General features: G+C 42.2%; 1 protein-coding gene across 13 annotated transcripts in view; it reads left to right on the top strand.

Annotated features, from left to right (window-relative positions):
• The window catches only part of TLN2 (talin 2), a 494,903-nt gene that overhangs the window by 350,480 nt on the left and 116,613 nt on the right, over window positions 1–27,810 (top strand). For 11 of the 13 annotated variants that reach the window (XM_069596307.1, XM_069596313.1, XM_069596311.1 and 8 more), the window contains 7 exons: window positions 64–230; window positions 3,704–3,832; window positions 5,040–5,153; window positions 5,835–5,948; window positions 8,655–8,789; window positions 11,472–11,600; window positions 13,725–13,860. In XM_069596307.1, coding sequence (XP_069452408.1) covers window positions 64–230; window positions 3,704–3,832; window positions 5,040–5,153; window positions 5,835–5,948; window positions 8,655–8,789; window positions 11,472–11,600; window positions 13,725–13,860 — 924 coding nt within the window. The remainder of the gene's footprint in view (window positions 1–63; window positions 231–3,703; window positions 3,833–5,039; window positions 5,154–5,834; window positions 5,949–8,654; window positions 8,790–11,471; window positions 11,601–13,724; window positions 13,861–27,810) is intronic. The other 2 variants (XM_069596312.1, XM_069596310.1) reach the window with 1 other exon arrangement.

Here is a 27,810-nt window from a genome sequence, read left to right as displayed (position 1 = left end):
TGAGGTTTCCCCTGAGCTTTAAGAGGCAGACACACAGACTGCATCCTCTGTCCCACCCTCTAGGTGAAATGGTACGCCAGGCCCGGGTCCTGGCCCAGGCCACCTCAGACCTCGTCAACGCCATGAGGTCAGACGCGGAAGCTGAAATCGACATGGAGAATTCCAAGAAGCTCCTGGCAGCAGCTAAACTCTTGGCTGACTCCACAGCTCGCATGGTGGAGGCTGCAAAGGTAGTACATTGGATTTATTCACTTGAAAAGTGAACGTTATTGAAAGTAAGAATCTGAAAGTTACCTTCAGGATAGAGAGTGGGTAGCAGAATGTGTGTTTTTATTTGTTTAAAATCTATGTGGCTTTGTAATGTTTAACCTTCTTCAAGTGGGAAACAGGGAAGTCATGGAACACATGAATGAAACTCTTTAGGGCGATGGTGCTGACTCAGCCATAGACAGCAGAATCCCTGCTTAGCATGTGTTCTTTCCATTGAGTCACTGCCATTGACTTTATTGAAAATGATGACTAATTTAAAGTTGAGATTTTCAACAGTAAATTCATTTTGACCTGTTTTCTTCCTGTAGCCTTAATGTCACTTTACCCTCCATTTGACTTCTCAGCTCAACTTCTTTCAAGATTTTGCATAAGTGACCAACTTGTGGTTACCAAAGGGGATGTGGGGGAGAGATAAATTAGGAATTTGGGATTCATATATACATGCTATTATACATAAGATAGAACTATAAGTTCTATACAACAAGAACTAACTGTATAGCACATATAGTACAGAGGAAACTCTGTACTCAATATTTTATAATAACCTATATGGGGAAAGAATCTGAAAAAGAGTATATATATATAAAGGCAAAATTCAGCAAATTACCTTATATATAATTTTATATGTAATTACCTTATATAATTTTATACCTTATAAAATTCATGTATATATATGGATAAGAAAATAGAAACCACCTTCAACTACATATCCCCAAGGTAACATGTTGAATGTATTTCTATGTATTTTCAGGTTCGTTATACGTCCCCCACAGCTTAGCCTGTCTCCTTGGCTTCTAACAGAACAGTAGGGTATCTCAACCAACTATGTGAATTTCATTCACTTCCAATGTCTGTGACATGCAGTGATATCCGATAGACCTTCCTCCTTGTCTAACTCATCATTATATTGCCTGAGGGGCTGAGAGTCCTTGGAGATATATCCTGGGTAGGACTGAAGAGAATCCCAGGGAGGGGCAGAGTCTGAACTTCCTTCCTCTGCTCTGATCCCTCTTTCTGCCAAGAAGCTCTGCTTCTAACCATGCCTTTTAGCAAAAATACACATTAGACCTTTGGATTATAGTAAGTTTGTTTTTTTTTTTTTTAAGGTTGTTACTAGTTTTGTTTCCTCCCCCCCCCCCCCCCCCCCCCCCCCCCCCCGCCTTCTTTCTAAGTTTAAACAAAGCCATTTCAAGCAAACCCTCATGTTCACAAAAATTGCTTGCTAGGCTGGAAAGAGCTTTAATGATAAGTCTGCATGCTGAGTTGCTTCAGTCATGTTCAACTCTTTGCATCCCTAGGGATTGTAGCCTGCCAGGCTTCTCTGTCCATGGAATTCTCCAGACAAGAATATTGGAGTGGGTTGCCATGCTCTCCTCCAGAGTGAAAAGTCTAGTCCGTCCTTTATTTTACAGATGAGAAAATTAGAGCTAAGAGCAAAGTTAAGCCTATTATCACATAATCAGGACTAAGCCGACCAATGTGCACATTTGTTCCTAGATGTGTAGTGGTCCCCAGACCCATTCACTGCATATACCAGCTTACCAATGTATTTGTTATTTTGAATTATTTATATTAAATGAGACAAGTTGAGTGTTTTTCCAAGTTATTTTAATCTTTTAGTTAAAAGTCGTCATGGCAATATTTTAATTGCTGAATTTTGTTGAAAGATAAAGAATATATGGTAGTTAGACTTACAAAGAATATATTTAATGTGAAGAAAAAAATATAAACAATCAGTAACTAAGATTGCAGGCCAAAATTAGTACCCCATATCTAATATATGTTCATCATAAAAGACATTGCTAAGGAAGGATCCAGGCACGCATGTCAGTATAAAGTACAGAAATGGTGCTTTCCTGCTGCTGGAACACAAAGTTAACACTGGAGGCATTGATGAAAAATACCCAGTGACCAGAAAAAATGACTCTCATAAAAACAGAAGAATGCAAAAGGAGCCCTAACAATCCTTTCACATGTGAAGTGCAAAGATTCAATTTTTTAGTTGCTAGAAACACAAAATCAAGACTAGTAAAAGTGGTTTTAAGTTTGAAAGAATGGGAGATTCCATCCAAGAAGATTGCCAATACAACTCTGCCATAGGTGTTAGATCTGTTCCACTCAGTGTGAATTCCTATGGCTTCTTATAAATACCATAGTTCAGAGAAGTCAATTTTTGCAAACTGGTAAACTTGGCTAGGTGGCCATATGGGAAATGGAGACGTTCAAAAAATTGATTTTCAGTAAGTGGTGTGTTTCTTTCTGCCTTGCAAGCAATTATTATAGCCTGAAAATGTTCATGGAAAGAAACTCGTTCATCTATATACATCCAGTGCTGGTCACAAAATATCCAGGCCCTGTGCAAAGAATCTTGATTGATGCTTTTATTGCCGGTGGAGGTAGAAGACTGGATAAGCTTTACATTTTTGTTGATTTGGGGCTTCTCTGGTGGCTCAGATGGTAAAGAATCTGCTGGCAATGCAGGAGACCACGGTTCAGTCCCTGGGCCAGGAAGATCCCTTGGAGAAAAGAATGGCTACCCACTCCAGTATTCTTGCTTGGAGAATTCCATTGACAGAGAAGCCTCGCAGGCTATATAGTCTATGGGGTCACAAAGAGTCGGACATGACTGAGTGACTAAGACTTACACACTCACTCATCATGCAGTAAAATTATCTTCTCCCTACATTATCTTTAGCCTTTCTCTTCTACCTACTTATCTAAGTAAAATCCACTTGGACTTCTACAGCAACATGATAAAAGAGCCATGGGCTTACACAAGGGAAGCCTGGCCATCAGCAGTGCATGGAACCCTCCCCTTTCCATGCCTGGATAGTAGCATCAATTTCTCTTGTTACTTTAGTACAATTGAGTACCAATTCTACTTGAACACATTTGCCAACTCAGGCTCTCTAGAAATATAATTTCTAGATACGGTCTTTCTTGAACAACATTGCCTCATAGAACTTTGAATGGCATTCCTCTCCCTCCTCCCCCCAACCTGGGCCCCTGTGTTATACTGTAATCTTAGCCCATTCTCATTCGCCAGTGCAGCAGGACAGGAGAACCTTTCAGCAAGGATATGTGTCTGTCACTCTAATTAAAATATAGTTCTTCCCAAGAGATGTGAGCAGGAGGGACTTAACATGTTTTAAACCGTGGGTTTCTGACCACAAGGTAATTGATATGGATGACGAAGACTATGATCTTAAGCGTTACCATTGGATTTCTCCTGTTTAGCTATGCATTGTTGAAACATCCCATCCCCCGGTAGATACTTTTTTATTGAGAGGAAACATCTTTGTCATAAAGATACTGCTCGGAGCATTCCGAGATATCTTGTACTCCTAGGAAAAGGTAAAATTGAAGGCATAAATTCAGTGTCTTTGGCACATGGCCCCCGGACCTCCTGGAATCTTTGCTTTCACCTTGGCAGGGGGCTGCAGCCAACCCTGAGAACGAGGACCAGCAGCAAAGGCTAAGAGAAGCTGCCGAAGGTCTCCGGGTGGCAACCAATGCTGCGGCCCAGAATGCTATTAAGAAAAAAATCGTCAACCGACTGGAGGTCAGTAAGGAGTAAAGAGCCTGGTTTGCTAGACTTTAGATTTGCAGAAAGTCCATTGAAAGAACAATCGAATTCATAAGGCAATGCCCATCCAAAGGAAGCAAAATCAATACGGATGACACAGTTTAAGGTATTAGATGCCATGAGCAGCTTGAACAGCTGGTTTAGGGCCACTATACATTTAGGTCCAGTGGTTTAGATCCATTGACACAGTTTGAAAAACTGCTTCAGGTCATGCTTGCACAAAGCCAAGATCTTTTCAAAGTTTAACAGTCTTGAATAAAATTCAAATTTTCTTTCAGGAGGAACCATGATTTTGGGGTTTTTATGTTTTCCCCTGGCATTAAGGGATGTACATGTTCAGAAAAAAAGTGTAAAAATGTAGCTAAAATGTAAATATTTTGTTGGAGGTAATGTTTTTTCAGGACTTCCAATAGAAAGTAATCACTTTTGAAGACTGGAGATGGGAATAAAGAGGTATGAAAGGGACTAATAAATACTTCTGTCATTTTTCAGAATGCCCATTTATTCTTGGGAAAAAAGTAATAGGTACAAATTCTTTAGAAAATGAATCTTACAAATGTACACAGGAGACTCTTAGAATACAATCTGGGGGGATTTGAGGCCAGAACTTGCCTGTCTGGTGAGGAATCCCAACATGTGTAGTTTTCTGGGTTCCGGAAAACAACTGGCCTCCATGTCCGCAGAAGGAGACTGGAGAGTCAACATAATTAAGTATGCCAGGCCCAGAAAGGCCTGGGCCCTTCTGAACCCAGGCAAGTCAGGAGCACCAGTGTGTGTGCCTGGCACTTGACCCAGAAAGCAGCCCATGCCTCATGTGAGAGAGAGGCCTTTTTCCTAAAACATTTAGGCTTGGTGCTGCTTATCAGTTCCATATGGTCTTAGGACTTGTCCCTTGGCTTTTGTAGAAAGACAAATGAACACCAGAACTTGCACAGTCAAGCCAGCCTCTCTTTTTCATTTGTCCCAGGCAACATAAACCAAAGGAAGACATCAGGACTCAGCTAGGTTAGGATGTCAGTGGTGCTGAAAGGGTGGAGTCTGTGCCTGGCGCTCCCTTTCTTATAGCTGTCCGTTGCCCCCCTTTAGTGGAGAGAATGGATGTCAGTGTGTATGTGTGTGTGTGTTTGCACACAAGAACCCTGGCTCACCTCCTCTCTCTATCCCGCCCCCCTCCCCCACCCAGGTTGCAGCCAAGCAGGCTGCTGCTGCAGCCACACAGACCATCGCTGCCTCCCAGAACGCAGCTGTGTCCAACAAGAACCCTGCGGCCCAGCAGCAGCTGGTGCAGAGCTGCAAGGTGAGGCTCTGGCCACCAGAGAGCCAGGTCTGCTGAAGGATACCCTGATAGCATTAGAGCACGTGGTGCCCAGCTAATTCAGTTAAGACCGATCATGCAGGCCCCTAATCCAGTTTGTTCTGGCTCCCATGTTTCAGGTGTACACGCACATACACACATCTGGCTTTTGTCTGTGAAGTGGATGGCCTGTACTTGGAAGGAAAGCACAATGTTTTTACCAGCATTGTTTCCTCCTTTTTGTGAGCACAAATCAAGGACAGTCGATGATGAGGCCATATTTGGGCTCTGAAACAGTAATGAAACATCAATTTCCCAAGTGCCTCCCTGCCTTTGAACAGTGGCATGTACCTTCAGTCTTGGATTTATTCATCCTTCCTGGTCTCAGTGCTGCTGTGCTCTGGGGCTTACTCTGGTTGCCTGATCGATCTTCTGAGACCAGGCCCTGATTCCATGCTGAAGCCGCAGTGTGGCCGAGGGTGCAGCACGCCGCTGCCGCCTTCCCTGAGGGCCCACAGTGGACTCCCGGGAGAGCCCTGAGCAGTGCCAGATGCACGCTGTTGTTGCATAGCTGTTGCCCACATCTTGGCACCGTTTCTCACTTGGGGCATTTGCCCCCACACGCTGTTTTGGTAATTCACCATCCCGGATGTGCTCAGTTTTCATCTTCCTTGCTTCCTGCAGGCGGTGGCCGATCACATTCCTCAGCTGGTCCAGGGGGTCAGAGGGAGCCAAGCTCAAGCAGAAGACCTGAGCGCCCAGCTGGCTCTCATCATCTCCAGCCAGAACTTCCTCCAGGTACTGCAGCAGCATTCGGCCTGCTCTTCCCCAGGACCACAACCCACGCCACCCCACACTGGGCAGAGGGTTCCCTTTATCCTTTAGGAGAGGACTTCACAGATTCTAGAGCAAGAGCAAAGTGTTCATAGTAAGCAGACCTGGAGAGGGAGATGGAGCTCGGCAAAGCAAGATGCCAACATATAGGGAAATTGCCATTTTTCTATCTATATTGCTCTTCTCTGAGGGAACACATGTAACCAGTTCCACTTTTTGAGAACAGCCTAGTACTCGGTATTGCTTTAGGTTCGCTAGTTTCTGGAATATGTCATGCCATTATTCATTGAGTTTTCCTGGTGGCTCAGATGGTAAAGAATCTGCCTGCAATGCAGGAGACCCCAGTTCAATCGGTCCGATTTCTGGGTCAGAAAGGTCCCCTGGAGAAGGGAATGACTACCTGCTCTAGTATTATTGCCTGGAGAATTCCATGGACAGAGGAGTCTGGTGGCCTACAGTCCATGGAGTCACAGAGCCGGACACGACTGAATGACTAACACTATAACAAGTTTCCGGAATATCTCCTGCCGCTATTCATAGCCAGGCAAACAAGAATCAGTGAGTACATCCTCTCCAAAGGTGTCATGCTTTCTGTGACAGTTGTAGAATTAGTAAGTATTGTTGGTCTTTGTTAAATGAGGCTAGGTTCACTTTTTTTTTTAATTCAAAAAAATATGACTGTTAAGTTGTGGGAACACTCCCTTTGTACTTCTTGTTTTCACATCTCTCAGCACTTTGCCAACTTGGACTCCGTAAACAGTCCATTTGGTTTGATATGTTTCTTCCTCATCCCTGTCTATTCAAATCTCTGCTTACAGGACCCACTGATACATCTGTTTGGTTAAAGTGCCTTAGCTCTGACATGCAGGCATAGAACATGAAAAGCTTGTGCTTCCTCACATTTTAACTTCATACATAAACATTTTTGTGTATGTATGCATTCTCTTGGGATTCACTGTGTATTAACTGTGCTTTTCATGTTAACATTTATATTAAGAACCTTGATGATTTTGATTCATAGTCTCTCATCTCTTATACTCAGTGGTTATCTGTTCTCCTGTCTTTGGGCATACAGGTTGTTTACAATTAGTTGCCATCGTAAACAACCTGTGATATGATAAAAAAGACTTAATGTGTGCTCAAATCTTTGTGCCTCTCCTAAATTGTCTCCTCAGAGTAAGTTACTAGAACTCAGATTGCAAGCAGCTTATTTTTATCTTGGGACATCGAGAATTATGGCTTAGACAAGCTGTTTGTCTTCTGCTGTAGGTGGTTAGCGGGCCTGGAGTCAGTCGTGTTTGCCCCACGGTCAGCAGGATTGTGGGGTCTTAGAATAGTACAGTGTGGATGTGTTCCAGGCTTACTCTGCCAGCCCCTACACTTGTTTTCCTGTTTCTTTTGTTCTTCTAATCTTGCTGTGCATCAGACTTCTACAAGAATAAGTTCAGAGTCAGAAATAAATAGAAATGGAATCAACAGACCACAAGTTTCAAACTTTTTTTCAAGTTTGCATTTTAAACTTTCTTCCTATGCGTGATAAAAGAGCCTTTCCAGAAGGATGAATGAATCTAAATGTACAGCTAGCAGTGTATGGAGCACACTTTTTAATACATCTCTTGCAAGTTGGGAAAGCAGTCATTAAAAAGTCTTTACCAATTTGCTTGGTCAAGCTTTCTTGTTTGATTTTGCCTTTCTGTGGTTTTCACAGTGTTTAACATTGGTCTTGTTTCAGTTATTTGTTTTTATTATGTAAACTTGTCTCTTTAAGCTTTTTGTATATTCATGCTAATTTTTCATATAAATCCTCTTGAATTCTTTAAATATTAATAATATTCCTATGTTGTTGATATTTATGACCTGGCATTTAAATTGTTATAGCTGTGCTAAGAGCAGTTGTGTAGCATACATATCAAAACCCTTAAAATTATGTATACTCTTTGCTCTGATAACTTTATTTCATAGAATTTATTTTTTTTAAAATGAATGTGTACAAAATTTTAGCTACAGAAGTGTTTATCACATTATTGTTTATTATATTTGAAAATATGAAAACGTACTCAAAACATACAGGATTGAAAAGTCATAACAGACGTATACACTGGAGTATTGTAACAGCTATCAAAAAATAGAATATGTGGAACAAGGAGATTGAAAAACAGAATAAGTAGTATATTTTTTTGGAAAATATATGTGCATGCACACAGCACCCACACATGGTGAAATTTTCCTGGATTCTGAGATGTGAGAGGTCATTTGTTTCATATTACATCCCTGTATTTTTCTGAATAGTCTATTAGATATAGTTGAGACACAGATTCAAGAGCTATTCCAAGAAACACAATATCTTTAACAAGAAATCTCTTTCAAAAAAAAAGAACTCTCTTTCAAATCTTTTTTAAATAAGAATTTCAAGCCACCATCCCAATTTTAATTTTACTCCCCACTCTACCCACAAAGACACATACTTTTTGTTTCAAACATTCCTAGAATGTCCTGCCCTAGAATATCTGATTTGGGGTGGCAAATTTGGGGAGAAACTAGATAGTTTTAATATTCATTGTTTTAGGCCAAAGTGAGTTGTGACTGATACGGGGGCCTTGCTCTCCGGGTCTCTCTTCTCTGACTCTTGCTGCCCAGGAGCTGTCTGACTTTCTGTTTTTCTCTCTACAGCCTGGAAGCAAGATGGTATCCTCTGCCAAAGCTGCAGTGCCCACCGTCAGCGACCAGGCTGCGGCCATGCAACTGAGCCAGTGTGCCAAGAACCTCGCCACCAGCTTGGCAGAGCTGCGTACCGCCTCACAGAAGGCAAGTGCACCCTTGTCATGCAGTTAGCTTGCCAGAAGTGAAGCTTTTAATTCCTTACTACCTGTTGTGACCTGGGTGTTCCTTGGGGCCAGAACATTGCTGGGCATGTTTCTTGGTGAAATTGTTTCATTTGCTTGACCATTAAATATGCTCGTGTGGACTGGCTTCTACCACTCTTAACTGTCTCCTCGATTTAGTTATCACCTTCTGGTTACAGATGACTTTGGTTAAACTATGCTAGTTTACATACTCCCCCCTCCTCCCTTACGCTGGGACTAGCAATGACCTATTTCTCACAATCTTAGAGGAGACTGGTCATCTGTTTCTTGATGCAGGTAGACTGTGGGCAAAGTAAGTGATCACATCATTCAGATACTATCTTGTGAATTTAGTAACAAATTATGTAGGTGGTGGGTCTAATCTGGAGGATCATCTGCATTCCCTTTGTCCTGAAAGGTTTCCATGTCTTAAACGGGAACATTCACCTTACCAGGATTCTTAATAGAACAGAATTAGGGATTGAGGCAATGGCACCCCACTCCAGCACTCTTGCCTGGAAAATCCCATGGACAGAGGAGCCTGGTGGGCTGCAGTCCATGGGGTTGCAAAGAGTCGGACACGACTGAGCAACTTCACTTTCACTTTTCACTTTCATGCATTGGAGAAGGAAATGGCAACCCACTCCAGTGTTCTTGCCTAGAGAATCCCAGGGACGGGGAAGCCTGGCAGGCTGCCGTCTATGGGGTTGCACAGAGTCGGACACGACTGAAGCGACTTAGCTGCAGCAGCAGGGATTAAGGAGTTTCTGTCTCTGGAACTTATTCATTACCAAAGACCCTCCTTACCGTTCTGTTTGATATGGTATTAGCATGAAGTTCTGGCATGAATTCATTGTTCCTTACTGTAACAATCCCTTTGTAGAAGCAAGCAGCCTCATACATGACTAAGGGAAGAAGATTTGAAGCTGATTTGAATTTATAATATAAACAGTGTACTATATCACCTAAGGAAAGATATAATCTAGAGATTTAGATTATATCTAATAAAAAAGTTATTTTGAACCCTGTTTCTCAAATAGAGGTCCCAAAGCCATCTGCACTGGAATCACATGGAAGCACTTAAAATACAGGTTCCTGGCCCTTGCCCTTGAGTACCCAAGTCAGAATCTCAGGTTATAGAGCCCAAACATCTGCATTTTAACAAATTTCCTCAGTGACCGTGACACACCCCCCTCCAACAACTGCTTTGGAGCTGTGAGCCCCAAAGTGGGACTCAAGCAAGATTGTGCACTGGGTTCATGAAGATTTTGTGAGAGCTTCTAATTATTTTATATATAGTGTGAGGGTTAAGTGTATAGGCTCTGGGACTTCCCTGATGGTCCAGTGGTTAAGACTGTGCTCCCAACACAGGGGGCCTGGGTTCGATCCCTGGTCAGGGAACTGGTCTCATATGTGGCAACTAAAGATCCCATAGGCCACAGCAAAGTTCTAAGACCCAGCTCAGCCAAATAAATAATTTTTTTTTAAAAAAGAATTTGAATCTAAATATTCAAATTCTGGCTTTGCTATCGACTAATTTTGTAACCTGGCAAGTTAATTAACCTCTTGATGTCTCAGCGTCCTCACCTAGTAATATTCACCACAGAAGTCAATCAAATAGTGTGTACTGCTGCTGCTGTTACTATTATCTAAAAATGAAAGATGCTAAGATTTACCTGTTTTTAATATATTTGTATGTGTATAATTTATTAATAAGCATGTTGGGGGGGATGTGATTAAAGCATTTGGAGACTAGTGTTTCTAAAAGATCACAGAATAAAGTAGTTTTCTTTAAAGTTTTTACTAAGGAAAAGCATCTTTCATAACCTTCAGTATGAAAAGGTAATGGTTTACAATCTAGAGATTTGAAAAAGAATCGACTCTTGAGAGTCCCTTGGACTGCTAGGAGATCAAACCAGTCAATCCTAAAGGAAGTCAGTCCTGAATATTCCTTGGAAGGACTGACGCTGAAGCTGAAACTCCAATACTTTGGCCACCTGATGCGAAGAACTGACCCATGCGAAAAGACCCTGATGCTGGGAAAGATTGAGGGCAGGAGGAGAAGGGGATGACAGAAGATGAGATGGTTGGATGACGTCACCGACTCAATGGACATGGTTTGAGCAAACTCGGAGAACTGATGATAGATAGGGAAGCCTAGCGTGCTGCAGTCCATGTTGCAGAGTCGGACACAACTGAGTGACTGAACTGAACTGAATTTTGGTATAGACTTGTCCCTAGAGTCCTGGGTTCATTTGTTGGTTTGTTCATTCAGCTCCCACATGCTTCCCAGGTTTCTGTGTGCACTCATACTGTGCTGGCTGCCCCATGTCTAGAACCCAGACACAGTGAGTAAGGATGCTCTTAGTCTGAGAGGCAGTGTATTGCAGATATAAACAGCTTCAGGGAGACTTTAGGTATATCCTGTTATGAAGCACACACAATTGATTATTTAGGGAACTTAGGACTGAAGTCTTAACTGAGCATAATTTTGTTCTCTTAGAAAATGCTAGTTGCCTTTGCTTGCTCTTGCTAAATTAGGAGAGTCATTGGTTATATCCAGAAAAGCATTCCTGTGTTGCAAGGTACTGGGGTTGCTTTTCCAAGCAGACCTTCGTGTACATATTCCCATCTCTGTTGACAGGCCCATGAAGCCTGTGGCCCCATGGAAATCGATTCAGCACTGAGCACCGTGCAGACCCTGAAGAGTGAACTGCAGGACGCCAAGATGGCGGCTGTGGAGAGCCAGCTGAAGCCACTCCCCGGGGAGACGGTAGGAGATGTCGGTGGCTGCCAGGGGTGGGGCTTCACCTTCTATTAGGATACGTCAAGGCATTTTTAGAAGTTGCAGGTCAGTGCGCCTACATTTCAAGCTTTGTTAATGCAAAGCCCAAGATGGCCCCATGTCTCTAGAACTGTGTTAGGGTAGAGATGGCTCCAACGGGTCTCTGGTGATGGGTCTGTGTGTGCTCCCCTAGGGTGTGACTGGGATGACCAGGCATCTGTTAATATTCACCCCGCTTTTCCATAAACAATACCTGCTGGTGGTTGAGGCCAGGGTTCTAATTCTGTGCCTTTTTCTGAAAAGAATGCCCAGTGCAGCTGAATGAACTATGTTTACACATAGAAGTTCTGGCTTTCTTGGTTCAGGATGTATCATCCACCAGTTGTGGGCAAGTCCTGATCTCTGTGTTCAAAGTATTTTATCTGTGAAATGGGTGGCAGTTAAGTTATAAAGATAAATGCAAATTATTTTCAACAGTCATATTAAAAAAAATTTTTTTTCCATAATATAATGGGCAGTGACAAAGCACTTTGCTGTAGTAAACCCACAACAGCAAATGGAATGATGGCACCAGAAATCTAACTTAATCACATTCTATCTCCTAATGCCTGTGTCGAGGTTCTCTTGGCTACAGTTTTACCAATTGTCCTCGTCTGTATATAGATACCTCCTTTCCCTTACTCTTGAACATTGCTGATAAGATACCTTCATTTATTAAGCACCTGTTAAGCAGTGTAAACACACACAATCCATCTAGTTTATCCTGACAGTAACTTAATTAACAAGTGTTGTTCATCCCATTTTACAGCTGAGAAAACAGAGGTGTATGTTGGTCACTGTTCTTCTTCATGCTACCTGGCATTAGCATCACAATCATGGTTTGAACCCAGATCTACAGGACTCCCTAACAATGTCCTTGATATTTTACACTGAGAACTTTTAACTAGTGCCATTCTTTGGATGAACTAAAAATGTTAAGAATATAAAGAAACTAATTTATCATTGAACAATGCCTGGTACATAGGAAGCACACAGAAAATAATCAAGGCAAGCTACCCTTCATTGTAAAAACTAGGCAACTCAGGCTCAGAGAGGTTAAGTCACTTACCTAAAATGCCCCAGCTAATGATGAGGTCAGAATTGGCTCCTGGGCCAGCAGCTTTGCACTGTGGTCCAGGTGACCCTTTGCAAAGTTCTGTGCTCCAAGAAGCCCATTCTGCCTTTACATAAAATAACTGGTTAGTTAGAATGCAAGAAACATCATGTAATTTTTTAAGAAATTGTTGTGTGTAGTGTATTATATGGTTGCCTGTAATGGACCAGGCTCTGTTTTTCACTTGAAGAAAATGCCTCTTAGAAAACATGTTTTGTAGTTAAAATGGCATGCACTTCCTGATCACCCAAAAGTTCTCTTCCAAAATGTTGTCCTCATCTAGTAATCAAACAATTACTCATATCCTAGGCCTCTATTGACTTTATTCTCTGAATTATTTATTCTGTTGACAAAGCAAGATGACGTGCTCGTCATGGGAAGCAAGCACTTTGCCCGTTTTCATAATCTCATTTACCACTCCAAGCCTCTATTTCTATTGCATTTCCTTCGGGTTAGAATTCCATAAAAGTATTATGATCAAATTGAACAATGGTAATGGTCCCACGTGCCAGGAAGGTGGAACAGCTGGCTGTCTGCCCACTTCCTGCCAAGGCATAATTAATTCTCACTAAGGATTTGTTGCAGACTTTCTGAAGTAGCTTCTAAAGGCATAATACTAATAGCTACCATTTGTTGAGTACCTACATTAATTCTCTGAAAACCTTTGAGCTAGATACTATAATCTCAGGACACAGAGACTTGGAGAGGTTCAGTGAATTACCCAAACCTATCACAGGTAGCAAGTAGAGGAGGGAAGCAGAGGGCAGGGTGTGAACTCAGATTTGTTTACCCTGAAGCCTGGGTTCTTTCCCCTCTATCACCCTACTTCTTCATAGGGCCATTGGTATATTAGATGGGAAAGAGTTGAAGCCCAGTTTGATTTGCATTATTTGGGGACTAAGACATTTGTGGATGATTCAGTTCTTCTAAGTTCTTCTCCCCATTGCATATTCTTACAGCTGGAAAAATGTGCTCAGGACCTGGGAAGTACATCTAAAGCAGTAGGCTCCTCCATGGCGCAGCTCCTGACCTGTGCTGCTCAAGGCAATGAGCACTACACAGGTGAGACTCGCCTTCATGATGCCCTGAGGCCAGGTACAGACCACGGGCTGGTGGGAGGAGTTCATTGATTTGACAATGAACCTGATGTTTTTATTTCAGCAGTTCAACATACATTTCTCAAGCACATTCCGCATGCTTGTTACTGGGCTTGATGCTAAGCATACAAAAACTAATCAAATATGATCCCCGAAACTATCAATATTTGTGATTTTTGGCATCCCAGGGTAATTCCTGGGAGAAATAGAGGAAAACAATAGAATGGGAAAGACTAGAGATCTCTTCAAGAAAATTAGAGATACCAAGGGAACATTTCATGCAAAGATGGGCTCAATAAAGGACAGAAATGGTCTGGACCTAACAGAAGCAGAAGATATTAAGAAGAGGTGGCAAGAATACACAGAAGAACTGTACAAAAAAGATCTTCACGACCCAGATAATCACGAAGGTGTGATCACTCACCTAGAGCCAGACATCCTGGAATGTGAAGTCAAGTGGGCCTTAGGAAGCATCACTACGAACAAAGCTAGTGGAGATGATGGAATTCCAGTTGAGCTATTTCAAATCCTGAAAGATGATTCTGTGAAAGTGCTGCACTCAATATGCCAGCAAATTTGGAAAACTCAGCAGTGGCCACAGGACTGGAAAAGGTCAGTTTTCATTCCAATCCCAAAGAAAGGCAATGCCAAAGAATGCTCAAACTACCACACAACTGCACTCATCTCACATGCTAGTAAAGTAATGCTCAAAATTCTCCAAGCCAGGCTTCAGCAATACGTGAACCGTGAACTTCCAGATATCCAAGCTGGTTTTAGAAAAGGCAGAGGAACCAGAGATCAAATTGCCAACATCTGCTGGATCATGGAAAAAGCAAGAGAGTTCCAGAAAAACATCTATTTCTGCTTTATTGAGTATGCCAAAGCCTTTGACTGTGTGGATCACAATGAACTGTGGAAAATTCTGAAAGAGATGAGAATACCAGACCACCTGACCTGTCCCTTGAAAAACCTGTATGCAGGTCAGGAAGCAACAGTTAGAACTGGACATGGAACAACAGACTGGTTCCAAACAGGAAAAGGAGTACGTCAAGGCTGTATATTGTCACCCTGCTTATTTAACTTACATGCAGAGTACATCATGAGAAGTGCTGGGCTGAAAGAAGCACAAGCTGGAATCAAGATTGCTGGGAGAAACATCAATAACCTCAGATATGCAGATGATACCACCCTTTTGGCAGAAAGTGAAGAAGAACTAAAGAGCCTCTTGATGAAAGTGAAAGAGGAGAGTGAAAAAGTTGGCTTAAAACTCAACGTTCAGAAAACTAAGATCATGGCATCTGGTCCCATCACTTCATGGCAAATTGATGGGGAAACAGTGGCTGACTTTATTTTGGGGGGCTCCAAGATTGCTTCAGATGGTGATTGCAGCCATGAAATTAAAAGACGCTTACTCCTTGGAAGAAAAGTTATGACCAACCTAGATAGCATATTGAAAGGCAGAGACATTCCTTTGCCAACAAAGGTCCATCTAGTCAAGGCTATGGTTTTTCCTTTGGTCGTGTATGGAAGTGAGAGTTGAACTGTGAAGAAAGCTGAGCACCGAAGAATTGATGCTTTTGAACTGTATTGTTGGAGAAGACTCTTGAGAGTCCCTTGGACTGCAAGGAGATCCAACCAGTCCATCCTAAAGGAGATCAGTCCTGGGTATTCATTGGAAGGACTGATGTTGAAGCTGAAACTCCAATGTTTTGGCCACCTGATGCAAAGAGTGGACTCATTTGAAAAGACCCTGATGCTAGGAAGGATTGGGGGCAGAAGGAGAAGGGGATGACAGAGGATGAGATGGTTGGATGACATCACTGACTCAATGGACATGGGTTTGGGTAGACTCCGGGAATTGGTGTTGGACAGGGAGCCTGGCATGCTGCAGTTCATGGGGTTGCAAAGAGTGGGACAAAACTGAGCAACTGAACTGAACTGAGGCTGTGTTCTTGCCTGGAAAATCCCATGGACAGAGGAACCTAGTGGCCTGCAGTCCATGGAGTCACAGAAGAGTTGGACACGGCTTAGCAACTTTAAGAAAAAACAAAGCTGTGCAGCTACTCAGCTACACTCCTTCCTGCAGTGCCTGAGAGTTCTACTTGTTCTACATCCTCGTCCCCACTCTGTTCAATCAATTTTAGCTTTTCTATTCAGTGTGTAGTGGAATCACATTACGGTTTTTAGTTTGTGTCCCTGAGAAGCAGTGTGGTTGAGGATATTTTCAGTTTATCAACCATTTGGATACCTTCTTTGTGAAGCATCTCTTCATGTCTTTTGTGCTTTTTTAAAACTATTGGTTTTCTGTCTTTTCCTCATATATTTGCAGGAATTAGTTGTCATGTATATTGTGGCTTGCATTTTCTCTGTCTCAAAGGTATTTCCTGATATACAAAACTTAAACTTTAATATAGTCCAATTTGTACTTCTCCTTTATGGTTGGTGCTTTTTGTGTCCCATTTAACAATGTTACTTTTCCAAGTCATGAAGAGATTCTTCGCTGTTATAGTCTAGAAGCTTTGTTTCAGTTTCCATGTATTAAGTCCCCTGTATATGACCTTCAGACTGTGGACTTTGAAAGATGCACGTATGCATTCCATCTGCATCAGGCATGAGTGAAATTGCAGCTTGCCCTCCATCCCCTGTTGCTGACAGTCCTTCAGCTCTACCCTCTCCCACCTCTTCCCCCTCATCCAGTCAGTAACTCTTCTTGCCTGTTCACTTGATGCCAGGCCCTGTATGCCAGCTGTTTTACTGTACTACTGTACTTTTCTAAGTACTGTACTGTAAGACTTAAAATATTTGTGTGTGTGTGTGTTTATGCATTCTTTGTGTGTAAAGTATTCTAAACCGATTACAGTACTGAATAGCTGATTGTGTCAGTTGGGTAAGTAGGCTATTTTTGTTGGACTTACAATTTGGGCTTAATGAATGTGCTCTTAGAATGGAACCTGTTCGTTTGTGATGGACTTGTGATATTTAGAACTGTGATCCATCTGGACTGAGTTTTATATGTGGCAAACGGGGTCCTAGTGGAGTTGTTTTTGCCCTAGGGCATCCATGCACTTCCTTTCCCCAATGGTCTTGAAGGCCACTTCATTATAAATGAAGCGAATCAATGTGTGTGAATCAATTGCTAAACTTTGCTTCTTTTTCATTGCTTTAACTGTCTGTTCCTACCTTAGTACCACACTTTCCTAATCACTGCAGTTTTATACTAAGCATATCCAATAACATAAGTGCCCTGACCTTACTGTTCTTCCTCAAGTTAGTCCTGACTTCCTTGAATCTTTATATCCACTCTGTTTTAGATGCAGCCTATCAATTTGTGCCTTCCCACTGATAAAAACATTTTTAGTTTTTTCTTGGTTTGATTTTGATTTTGGTTTCCTGAATCTGGAGATAATTGGCATTTTTATATCACCAAACTTCCAATCTACAAATACAGCGTGTCTCTACATTTATTTAGGTTTCCTTTCTCTCAGTATTGTTTTATAGTTTTTTGCATAGATATTTTGGTTTTCGTTATAGTATGCATCATCAATCTTCTCCCTTTTTACTTTCAGTTTTTCTCTATGTTCGTATTTAATGTGAGTCCCGTGTAGATCACGCAGTTGTCCTTTTATGGGGGGAGAAGTTGTTTGTTGCTGTGACAGTATTTTCGTTTCAGTTGGAGTATTCGATCTCCTTACATACAATGTAATTACTGATATATCGAGGTTTGAATTTATCATCTTACTAGTTCTTTTCTATATGTCCTACCTACCCTTTCTTCTCTCCTTTCTTGCCTCCTTTCAGATTTATAAGTGCTTTTTAAAATCGGTTACCCTTGATTTGGTTTTTGTACTCTCATTGCCTATTTTCTTTCTTTTGCGGCTGTGCTGGGTCTTTGTTGCTGCACGTGGGCTTTCTCTAATTGCAGTGAGCAGGCACTACTCTTGCAGACTTCTCATAGTGGTGGCTTCTCTGGTTGCAGAGCAAGGTTGTGGCCCACAGGCTTAGTTGCTCCCTGACTTGTGGGATCTTCCTGGACCAGGGGTCAAACCCATGTCCCCTGTATTGGCAGGTAGATTCTTAACCACTTGGCCCACCAGGAAAGTCCTCATTGCCTATTCTCTAACAATTTTTTTTTAAGTATAATATAGGTTAGTATGTCTACCTCTTCCTGGACAGTGCAAGAATCTTGGGACACTTACACTTTATCTTTCTTCCAACTCATTCCTTGTTGTTGAGTGTTTTAATTCTATATATATTTAACCTCCTCAATACAGACTCAAAGTTGCATCATAGTAATAATTAAGTTCATGGGAAATAGATGGGGAAAGAGTGGAAACAGTGTCAGGCTTTATTTTTTCGGGCTCCAAAAATCACTGCAGATGGTGACTGCAGCCATGAAATTAAAAGACGCTTACTCCTTGGAAGGAAAGTTATGATCAACCTAGATAGCATATTCAAAAGCAGAGACATTACTTTGCCAACAAAGGTCCGTCTAGTCAAGGCTATGGTTTTTCCTGTGGTCATGTATGGATGTGAGAGTTGGACTGTGAAGAAAGCTGAGCATCAAAAAATTGATGCTTTTGAACTGTGGTGTTGGAGAAGACTCTTGAGAGTCCCTTGGACTGCAAGGAGAGCCAACCAGTCAATCCTAAAGGAGATCAGTCCTGGGTGTTCTTTGGAAGGACTGATGTTAAAGCTGAAACTCCAGTACTTTGGCCACCTCATGCGAAGGGTTGACTCATTAGAAAAGACTGATGCTGGGAGGGATTGGAGGCAGGAGGAGAAGGGGATGACCGAGGATGAGATGGCTGGATGGCATCACTGACTCGATGGATGTGAGTTTAAGTGAACTCCAGGAGTTGGTGATGGACAGGGAGGCCTGGTGTGCTGCGATTCATGGGGTTGCAAAGAGTCTGACACGACTGAGCGACTGAGCTGAACTGAACTGAATAATTAAGTGCTCCTCCATATTGACCTTTCCATTGTTGTTCATTCCTCCCGGATCGCAGTGTGCCTCCACCTGGGATTATTTCCTTTCTGCCCAAAGAACTCCCTGCATTATTTCCTTTAGTGCGAGTCTGCTGTGACCAATTCTTTCAGTTGTTGTTTGCCTAAAAATGCCTTTGTGTAACCTTTATTTTGGGTGGATAATTTGATGTACTATAAAATTTTAGGTTGGCAGTTGTTTTCTTCTAGCTTTTGAAGATGTCATTCCTTTGGTTTCTGGCTTCCTTTATTTCTGCTGTGAAGTTAGCTGTCACTTTACTCTTCTGCAGGTAATATGGGTTTAGTTTTCCCTCTGCTACTTGAATTTTCTCAAATTTTTTTGAATTTTTGAATTTTCTCAGTCTGATTTTCAACCACTGTGCCCAGAAGTTTTGTTGTGTGCTGTTTTGCCCACTTATCCTGCCTTGGGTTTTAGTGCTACTTGAGGATGAGATTCGTTTTCTTAGGTCAGTTTTAAAAAACTCAACCACTGTACCTTCTAATATTGCTTCCATCCCGTTTTTGCTCTCCTCTTTGTAGATTCCAGTTACCCCCTGTATTGGACATTTTCACTATATGTGTCTCCTATGCTTTTTTTCTATGTTGGGCATAATTTTTCTTCCTGCTTTATTTTGTGGGCTTTTTTTAACCTGCAGCTCACTATTCCTCTGTTTATTTGTGTCTATTCTATCTTTAAACCTTCTGTTGAGTTTTTAATTTTTAATGTCATATTTTATACTTTTTAATGTCATATTTTATATTAGTCTTTTGATAGCTTTCTTATACTTCCCCCTTTTCTGCAGAAATTCTCTATCTTGTCATCTAACTTCTTCAACATACTTTTCACATTTACCTAAAACCCAGGTAAAAGTTAAAAAAAAATTTTTTTTTTTTCTGCCTTGTCATGCAGCATGTAAGGTTTTAGTTCCTTGACCAGGGATGAAACCCATGCTCCCTGCATTGAAAGCACAGTTTTAACCACTGGATGGACCATCAGGAAAGTTCCAAAGTCCCAGCCTTGAGGATCCAATGTCAAGATCAATTATGGGCATCTTGTTGTCTGTTTTGGGGTTTTTTCCCTCTGTTTTCAATTACTGATCTTATCTCCTGATGTTTCTGGTATTTTAAAAACTTAATGCTAATCATTGGTATTTTCATTGTAGAGATAATTTGAGGTTCTAGATTGTGCTTCCTTTGATACAGAGGATTATTCTTTTATTTTAGCAGGTGGTTTAGAAATGAGCAGATCACCATAATATGAGTGGATTTAAACTGACTGGATATTGTAAAGTCTATTTCCAATTTACTTTCCATGATGTAGCCCTTTGTGCCACCTGTCCAAACACCTGTGGTGTTTATGAGCGCCATTCTGACAGTTGAACTCAGAACTATGTTTTTAGCATCCCAACCCCACGCAATTGCAGAAGGTTTTGCTCAGCCTCTCAGCTTCTGGGCAGCAGTTTACAAATTAGAAAATGCCTTGAGGGAAAAGCAACATTGTCCTCACTTCTATGTGCTTGCTTTCTCTTCAGGATCTTGGCTTTCTTTACCTCGGCTCCTTGGTATCTCTCCATTGTCTTCAAACAGATGTTTCATATTTTTCCCAGTGTTTCTAGTTGTCTCTCAGGAGGGGAGGATTCATCTGCAATAAGTTATTCTGCCTCTTTGGTTTTTTAAAAAACTGTGTATATTTATTACTTTGAAAATAAAAGCATAACAAGAGCACAAAAAGAATTATAGCAGAGTGTGATATAGTACCTACAACAGTAAAAATGAGCAATTCTGTCTTCATGAGAGGCTAAAGGAAGGTACTAAAGCAGAATTGACACTTGATAGGGGTCTTAAGGATTATTACAACTCACATACTATCTAAGGAGAAGGAGACGTGTAATGTCAATTTTTAAAAGTGTAAGGCATAACAGAGATGTAGTTTCAAGAATTTCTGCACGTTCCTGAAATCTTGCCAAATTTTATGTAGATGATGAAATGGATTTTTACTGAAGGAAGGACTGCTTTACAAGTTGTATCATCTGATACTGATTAACATCCAGAATGACAGACTGTCTAGCTGGTGTCTGAAGAACAGACTAGGAACAGCCCCATTTCATTTTGGCAGGTACCAACTATGTGGACTTGGAAACAGCATATGTGAAGTCCCAAAAGCAGGAGAAGAAGGCTAATCAAAGGAACTGAGAAGGATCCAAGTAAAAGGCAGGGAGGTAGGGAGCGAGAAGATAAGGCTGTGCAGGTCGGCTGGGGTCAGATCCTGAAAGGCGTCATGCATGCATCCTCAGTCGATCAGTAGTATCAGACTCTGCGACACCGTGGACTGTAGCCCACCAGGCTCCTCTGTTCATGGGATTTCCCAGCAAGACTACTCAAGTGGGTGGCCATTTCCTCCTCCAGGGGATGTTCTCAACCCAGAGGTCGAACCCCCATCTTCTGTGGCTCCTGGATTGACAAGCAGTTTCTTTACCACTGAGCCTCCTGGGAAGCCCCAAAAGGCCTCATAAGCCAATTTAAATAAATTGAGGGACTTTCCTGGTGGTCAAGTGGTTAAGAATCTGCCTTTCGGACTTCCCTGGTTGTCCTGTAGATAAGAATCTGCCTGCGAGTGCAGGAGACACGGGTTTGATGGCTGCTCTGGGAAGATCCCACGTGCTGTGGAACAACTAAACCCATGTACCACAACTACAGAACCAGCGTGCTGAAATGACTGCAACCTGTGCACCTGGAGCCTGTGCTCTGGAGCAAGAGACACCCCAGCTGGTGCAACTAGAGGAAGCCTGTGCACAGCAACGAGGACCCAATGCAGCCAGAAATAAAGTACTTACTAAAAAAAAAGAATCCGTCTTGCAATGCAGGAGACACAGGTCCAATCCCTGATCAGGGAGCTAAGATCCCACATGTGGTAGGGCAACTAAACCTGTGCCCTGCAACTACCGAACCCAACTCTGGAGCCGAAGCCCCACAACTGGAGAGCCCATGAGCTGCAACAAAGACCCGATACAGCCAAATAAATACATATTTTTAAAAGCAATAAATTGAAATTTAATCTCCGAGCATGTGAACGTACCAAAAAGTTTGCATCCATGGACACAGTCTAGATTGCCCTTTAATGCAGATTACCCTTCTTTCACGTGCAGATAAATGAGAGAGAAACAAAGTTGGGGGAACTGAGACCAGTGAGAAGGCTGTTGCAATTATCCACATAGAAATGTTAGTGGTTTGTTGTGGAGATTTTGTTGTTGTTCAGTTGCTAGGTCGTGTCCAACATTTTGTGGCCTCATAGACTGCAGCACTCCAGGCTTCCCTGGCATTCACTATGTCCTGGAGTTTGCTCAAACTCATATCCACTGAGTCGACAATGCCATCCAACCATTTCATCCTCTGTCACCCCCTTCTCCTCTTGCCCTCAATCTTTCCCAGCATCAGGGTCTTTTCCAGTAAGTCCAGCTCTTCTCATCAGGCGGCCAAAGTATTGGAGCTTTAGCTTCAGCAACAGTCTTTCCATTGGATATTCAGGGCTGATTTCCTTTAAGATAGACTGGTTTGATCTCCTTGCAGTCCGACAGACTCGGAAGAGTCCTCTCCAGCACCACTGTTTGAAAGCATTAATTCTTTAGTGCTCAGCCTTCTTTGTGGTCCAACTCTCACATCCATACATGACTAATGGAAAAACCATAGCTTTGCCTATATGGACTTTTGTCGGCAAGATGATGTCTCTGCTTTTTAATACACTGTCTAGGTTTGTCATAGCTTTCCTTCCAAGAAGCAAGTGCCTTTCAATTTCATGGCTGCAGTCACCATCCATAGTGATTTTGAAAATCACTTAGAAAATAAAATCTGTCACTGCTTCCACTTTTTCCCTTCTATTGGCCATGAAGTGATGAGACCAGATGCCATGGTCTTAGTTTTTTGAATGTTGAGTTTCAAGCCAGTTTCTTTACTCTCCTCTTTCACCTTCATCAAGAGGCTCTTTAGTTCCTCTTCACTTTCTGCCATTAGAGTGGCATCTGCATATTGGAGGTTTTTGGTGTTTCTTCCAGCAGTCTTGAATCCAGCTTGTGCTTCATCCAGCCAGGCATTTCACATGATGTACTCTGCATAGAAGTTAAATAAGCAGGGTGACAGTATACAGTTTTGACGTACTCCTTTCCTAATTTGGAACCAGTCTGTTGTTTCATGTCTGGTTCTAACTGTTGCTTCTTAACCTGCATACAGATTTCTCAGGAGGCAGGTAAGGTGGTTTAGTATTCCTATCTCTCTAAGAATTTTCTACAGTTTGTTGCGATCCACACACTCAAAGGCTTTAGTGTAATCAATGAAGCAGAAGTGGATGTTTTTCTGGAACCCCCTTGCTTTCTCCATGATCCAAAGAATACTGGCATTTTAATCTCTCAAGAAGGTAGGGAAAACCACTAGTCCATTCAGATATGACCTAAATCAAATCTCTTATGATTATAAAGAGGAGGTGATATATCGCTTCAAAGGATTAGATCTGACAGAGTGCCTGAAGAACTATGGACAGAGGTTCGTAACATTGTACAGGAGGCAGTGAGCAAAATAATTCCAAAGAAAAAGAAATGCAAGGAGGCAAAGTGGTTGTCTGAGGAAGTTTTGCAAATAGCTGAGGAAAGAAGAGAAGTGAAAGGTGAAAGACAAAGGAGAAAAGGAAAGGTATACTCAACAGAATGCAGAGTTTCAGAGAATAGCAAGGAGAGATACGAGCAATGCCAAGGAATAGAGGAAAGCAATAGATTAGGGAAGACTAGAGATCCCTTCTGGAAAACTGGAGATATCTAGGGAACGTTTCATGTAAAAATGGGCATGATACAGGACCGAAAACAGTAAGGACCTAACAGAAGCAGAAGAGATTAAGAAGAGGTGGCAAGAATACACAGAAGACTATACAAAAAAAGGTCTTAATGACTCGATAATTATTATGGTGTGGTTACTCACCTAGAGCCAGACATCCTGGAATCAAGTGGGCTTTAGGAAGTATTACTATGAACAAAGCTAGTGGAGGTGATGGAATTCCATCTGAGCCATTTAACATACTAAAAGGTGATGTTGTTAAAGTGCTGCACTCAGTTCAGTTCAGTCGCTCAGTTGTGTCCGACTCTTTGCGACCCCATGAATCGCAGCACGCCAGGCCTCCCTGTTCATCACCATCTCCCGGAGTTCACTCAGACTCATGTCCATCGAGTCCGTAATGCCATCCAGCCATCATCCTCTGTCGTCCCCTTCTCCTCCTGCCTCCAATCCCTCCCAGCATCAGTCTTTTCCAATGAGTCAACCCTTCGCGTGAGGTGGCCAAAGTATTGGAGTTTCAGCTTCAATATCAGTCCTTCCAATGATCACCCAGGACTGATCTCCTTTAGGATTGACTGGTTTGATCTCCTTGCAGTCCAAGGGACTCACAAGAGTCTTCTCCAACACCACAGTTCAAAAGCATCAATTCTTTGGCACTCAGCCTTCTTCACAGTCCAACTCTCACATCCATACATGACCACAGGAGAAACCATAGCCTTGACTAGACGGACCTTAGTCGGCACAGTAATATCTCTGCTTTTGAATATGCTATCTAGGTTGCTCATAACTTTTCTTCCAAGGAGTAAGTGTCTTTTAATTTCATGGCTGCAGTCACCATCTGCAGTGATTTTGGAGCCCCCAAAAAATAAAGTCTGACACTGTTTCTACTGTTTCCCCATCTCTTTCCCATGAAGTGATGGGACCGGATGCCATGATCTTCGTTTTCTGGATGTTGAGCTTTAGGCCAACTTTTTCGCTCTCCTCTTTCACTTTCATCAAGAGGCTTTTTAGCTCCTCTTCACTTTCTGCCATAAGGGTGGTGTCATCTGCATATCTGAGGTTATTGATATTTCTCCCAGCAATCTTGATTCCAGCTTGTGTTTCTTCCAGTCCAGCGTTTCTCATGGTGTACTCTGCATATAAGTTAAATAAGCAGGGTGACAATATACAGCCTTGACGAACTCCTTTTCCTATTTGGAACCAGTTCACTCAATATGTCAGCAAATTTGGAAAACCCAGCCATGGCCACAAGACTGGGAAAGGTCAGTTTTCATGCCAATCCCAAAAAGAGCAATGCAGAGAATTTTCAGACTACCATTCAATTACACTCACTTCACACACTGACAAGATTGTTTTCAAAATCCTTCACACCAGGCTTCAGCAGTACGTGATCTGAGAACTTCCAAATGTAAAACTGTATTTAGAAATGGCCTTGGAGATGAGGGATGGATTAAAGACAAAGAGACTTGACAATTGTTGGCAATTGTTTCCTAAGTTTAAGAAAAGTAACATAGACAGCTCTAAGTTTAGCCTGATAGCTGAACTCCCTGTGGTAGAAACACTGGATCATGGGCGGCCATGTTGAGAGCTGGAATTTCAGGATTCCAGGTTCAACTTCAAATGGATTCAATTTGAAGTGTCTGCAGGATATCCACAGAGAGGCACTCATTAGGCAACTAGATATTTGCCTCTGGAACTCAGTAGAGAAGTCTGAGCTGGAGATAAATATTTTTAAAATTTGAATAAAATGGTGTTGGTTGATACCATGATAGGGAGGTAGATAAGTTTGCCCTGGGGTGGGGGTAGTGGTACAATAAGAAAAATTTTATCAGATATAACCCTGCAGAACCCTTTAAGGAGAAGGCTGAGCAATAGAAATCTTTGAAAGACATGAGAATGTGCATCCTTATAGCAAGGAAACCAGGAGAGAGGGATGTCTCTCAGCTCACAGTGTCTGCCTAGAAAGACACTGAAGAGAGGGACTGAAGCATCTGCTTGGCTTAAGGAAAAACTAAGTCACTGATTCTCCCTGTTGAAGGCCGTTTCAATAAAGTTGAAGTGTTGATGGGAAGCAGGGAGAGGACGTGAGTGTGGATGACTTCTCCCTGGGTGTTAGTTCCCTCTCCACATCTGCGATGTGTGGGGTATGCAGAAGTTATACACAAGCTGCCCCTGGACTGTATTCTAATGCAGATGTATGTGTCTGTGGGCGGGGCGGGGTGGGGGGTGGGGAGGCGGGGTTTGGCCAGCATGGTGTTCAAAATGCATTTAGTCTCGTCTGATTACAGTTACACAGAACCCTTCCCAGATCATTTGGGGCAGATTTTAAAAATCTTTCATACATGAATTTTTAAATTTATATTTTAATTGGAGTATGAAGTGAAGTGAAGTCGCTCGGTCGTGTCCAACTCTTTGCGACCCCATGAACTGTAGCCTACCAGGCTCCTCCCTCCATGGGATTCTCCAGGCAAGAGTACTGGAGGGGGTTGCCATTTGCTTTCTAATGCTGTCTTAGGTTCTGCTTACAGTAGCATGAATCAGCTATGAGTATGCATACATGGTTTTTACCTTGTGAGTTTGATATGTGATCTAATGCTGTCTACACACAATCTACATGAATTCTGATCAGGAATGATAATTTGATAAAGAATTCCCCTGTATTTCATATTATTAATGTGCCTCCTTAAGCTCTGTTGCTGAATATGTTGGGTTCGTCAAAAAGTTCCTACGGGTTTTTCACTTCCCGCTTATGGAAAAAGCCAAACGAACATTTTGGCCAACCCAATATTTTGAGAAGTAGCTGACAGGAATAATGTGAACGTAATCTGTGTCTTCCAAGGATTGTGGTTATTGAAATAGTTGCCTGCTTCAGTGTTTCCCACTGGCAGTTTGGGGTATGTTGCATGCTTGACTACAGGAATAATTTGGGGTGGGTGGGAGTGGTGATTGCTTGGACACATGACCTTGATGATAACCAACATCACTATTGAGAACGTTGCCATAAATTCAGCCCCATACAGACTTGGATGTTTATTGGGCTCCCTGCTGTCTGGTGGTCCTCTTTTATCCATTTGTTGGTGTGGCTTCTGCTTTCTCCAAAACCTAATCCTTCCAGAGAGGATTCTTGATGTGCCTAGAGATTTCATAGTGAGTCCTCAGCAGAAAACACCATAGGGTGGATATGCCTCAGCTTTTGGAATTCCACTCTCCTGGTTTCTGCCTTTTAGAAAAACTGTCTGAGTTTATAAAAGGTTTTCATGAATGATTTTTGCATGATCATGACTTTTCTAATTGGATGTGATAAATGTTTTATTCTTCCAAAATCATACAACTCAGATAAATTCAAGAGTCCCTGTAGGAAGTCAAGAGGCGAGGTCTAAGGAATCACAGTGTCGAATTTTCTCTGGTCAGAGATGTGGTCTCATCCTCTCCTACAACCTGTGGGAAACCAATGCCCAGAGGGAAAAAGTGGCAAGAGTTTAGCCCACACAGCTCACCACCCCCAAGCTGTACAAGGTCTTAACCACTCTGGGGCCCTTCTGAGCAAGGATGTTCTTCCACCCTGTGCCGGCAACTTCAGCATAAAATGCAGACTTCTGCTCAGCGTGTCTGTCTGCTTCACCTTGGCTTTATTTATCTTTATGTTTTCTCCTCTTCCATAAAAAACACTTTTTAAAAAACATGCACTCATTCCACATGCTATGCTCAGAAGTGCCAGGTGATAAAGGGTAGATTGGCAGCTTTGTAATTTTTCTTGATTAGATTACAAAGTTATGTCCCAGCTGTGTGGCTTCCTAAATATTTACAGATGAGCCAGTCTGCAACACTATGAGCTTGCTTTACGGGTCTGGAGCCTTTCACATTCTTTATTGTATTAGGTCACCTCGTCCCCAGTAAGGCAAGGACCACCTGCTGCATCTGTGCCCACTCAGCCAAATCAGCGGCAGTAAAGGCCATGCTCAGTGGTGCCCGGAGACCATCCAGCCAAAGCGTGTAGATGAAGCCTTCGGCCTATAGCTGAAGCCTGTGGTGAAAGAGAAGATGATCCGAATTCTTCATGCAGATGTTGTGGGTTCTGACAAGAATCCCTCATGGTTCTGTGTCCCAGAGAGCACTGTGCAGGGTCTGACCCCTTTCTTACACATCTGAG

The sequence above is a fragment of the Ovis canadensis genome, chromosome 7 (assembly GCF_042477335.2).
Source record: "Ovis canadensis isolate MfBH-ARS-UI-01 breed Bighorn chromosome 7, ARS-UI_OviCan_v2, whole genome shotgun sequence".
In the NCBI taxonomy this organism is placed as follows: Eukaryota; Metazoa; Chordata; class Mammalia; order Artiodactyla; family Bovidae; genus Ovis; species Ovis canadensis.
Note: the sequence above shows the minus strand (reverse complement) of the source record. Positions and strands in the feature narration are given on the sequence as shown.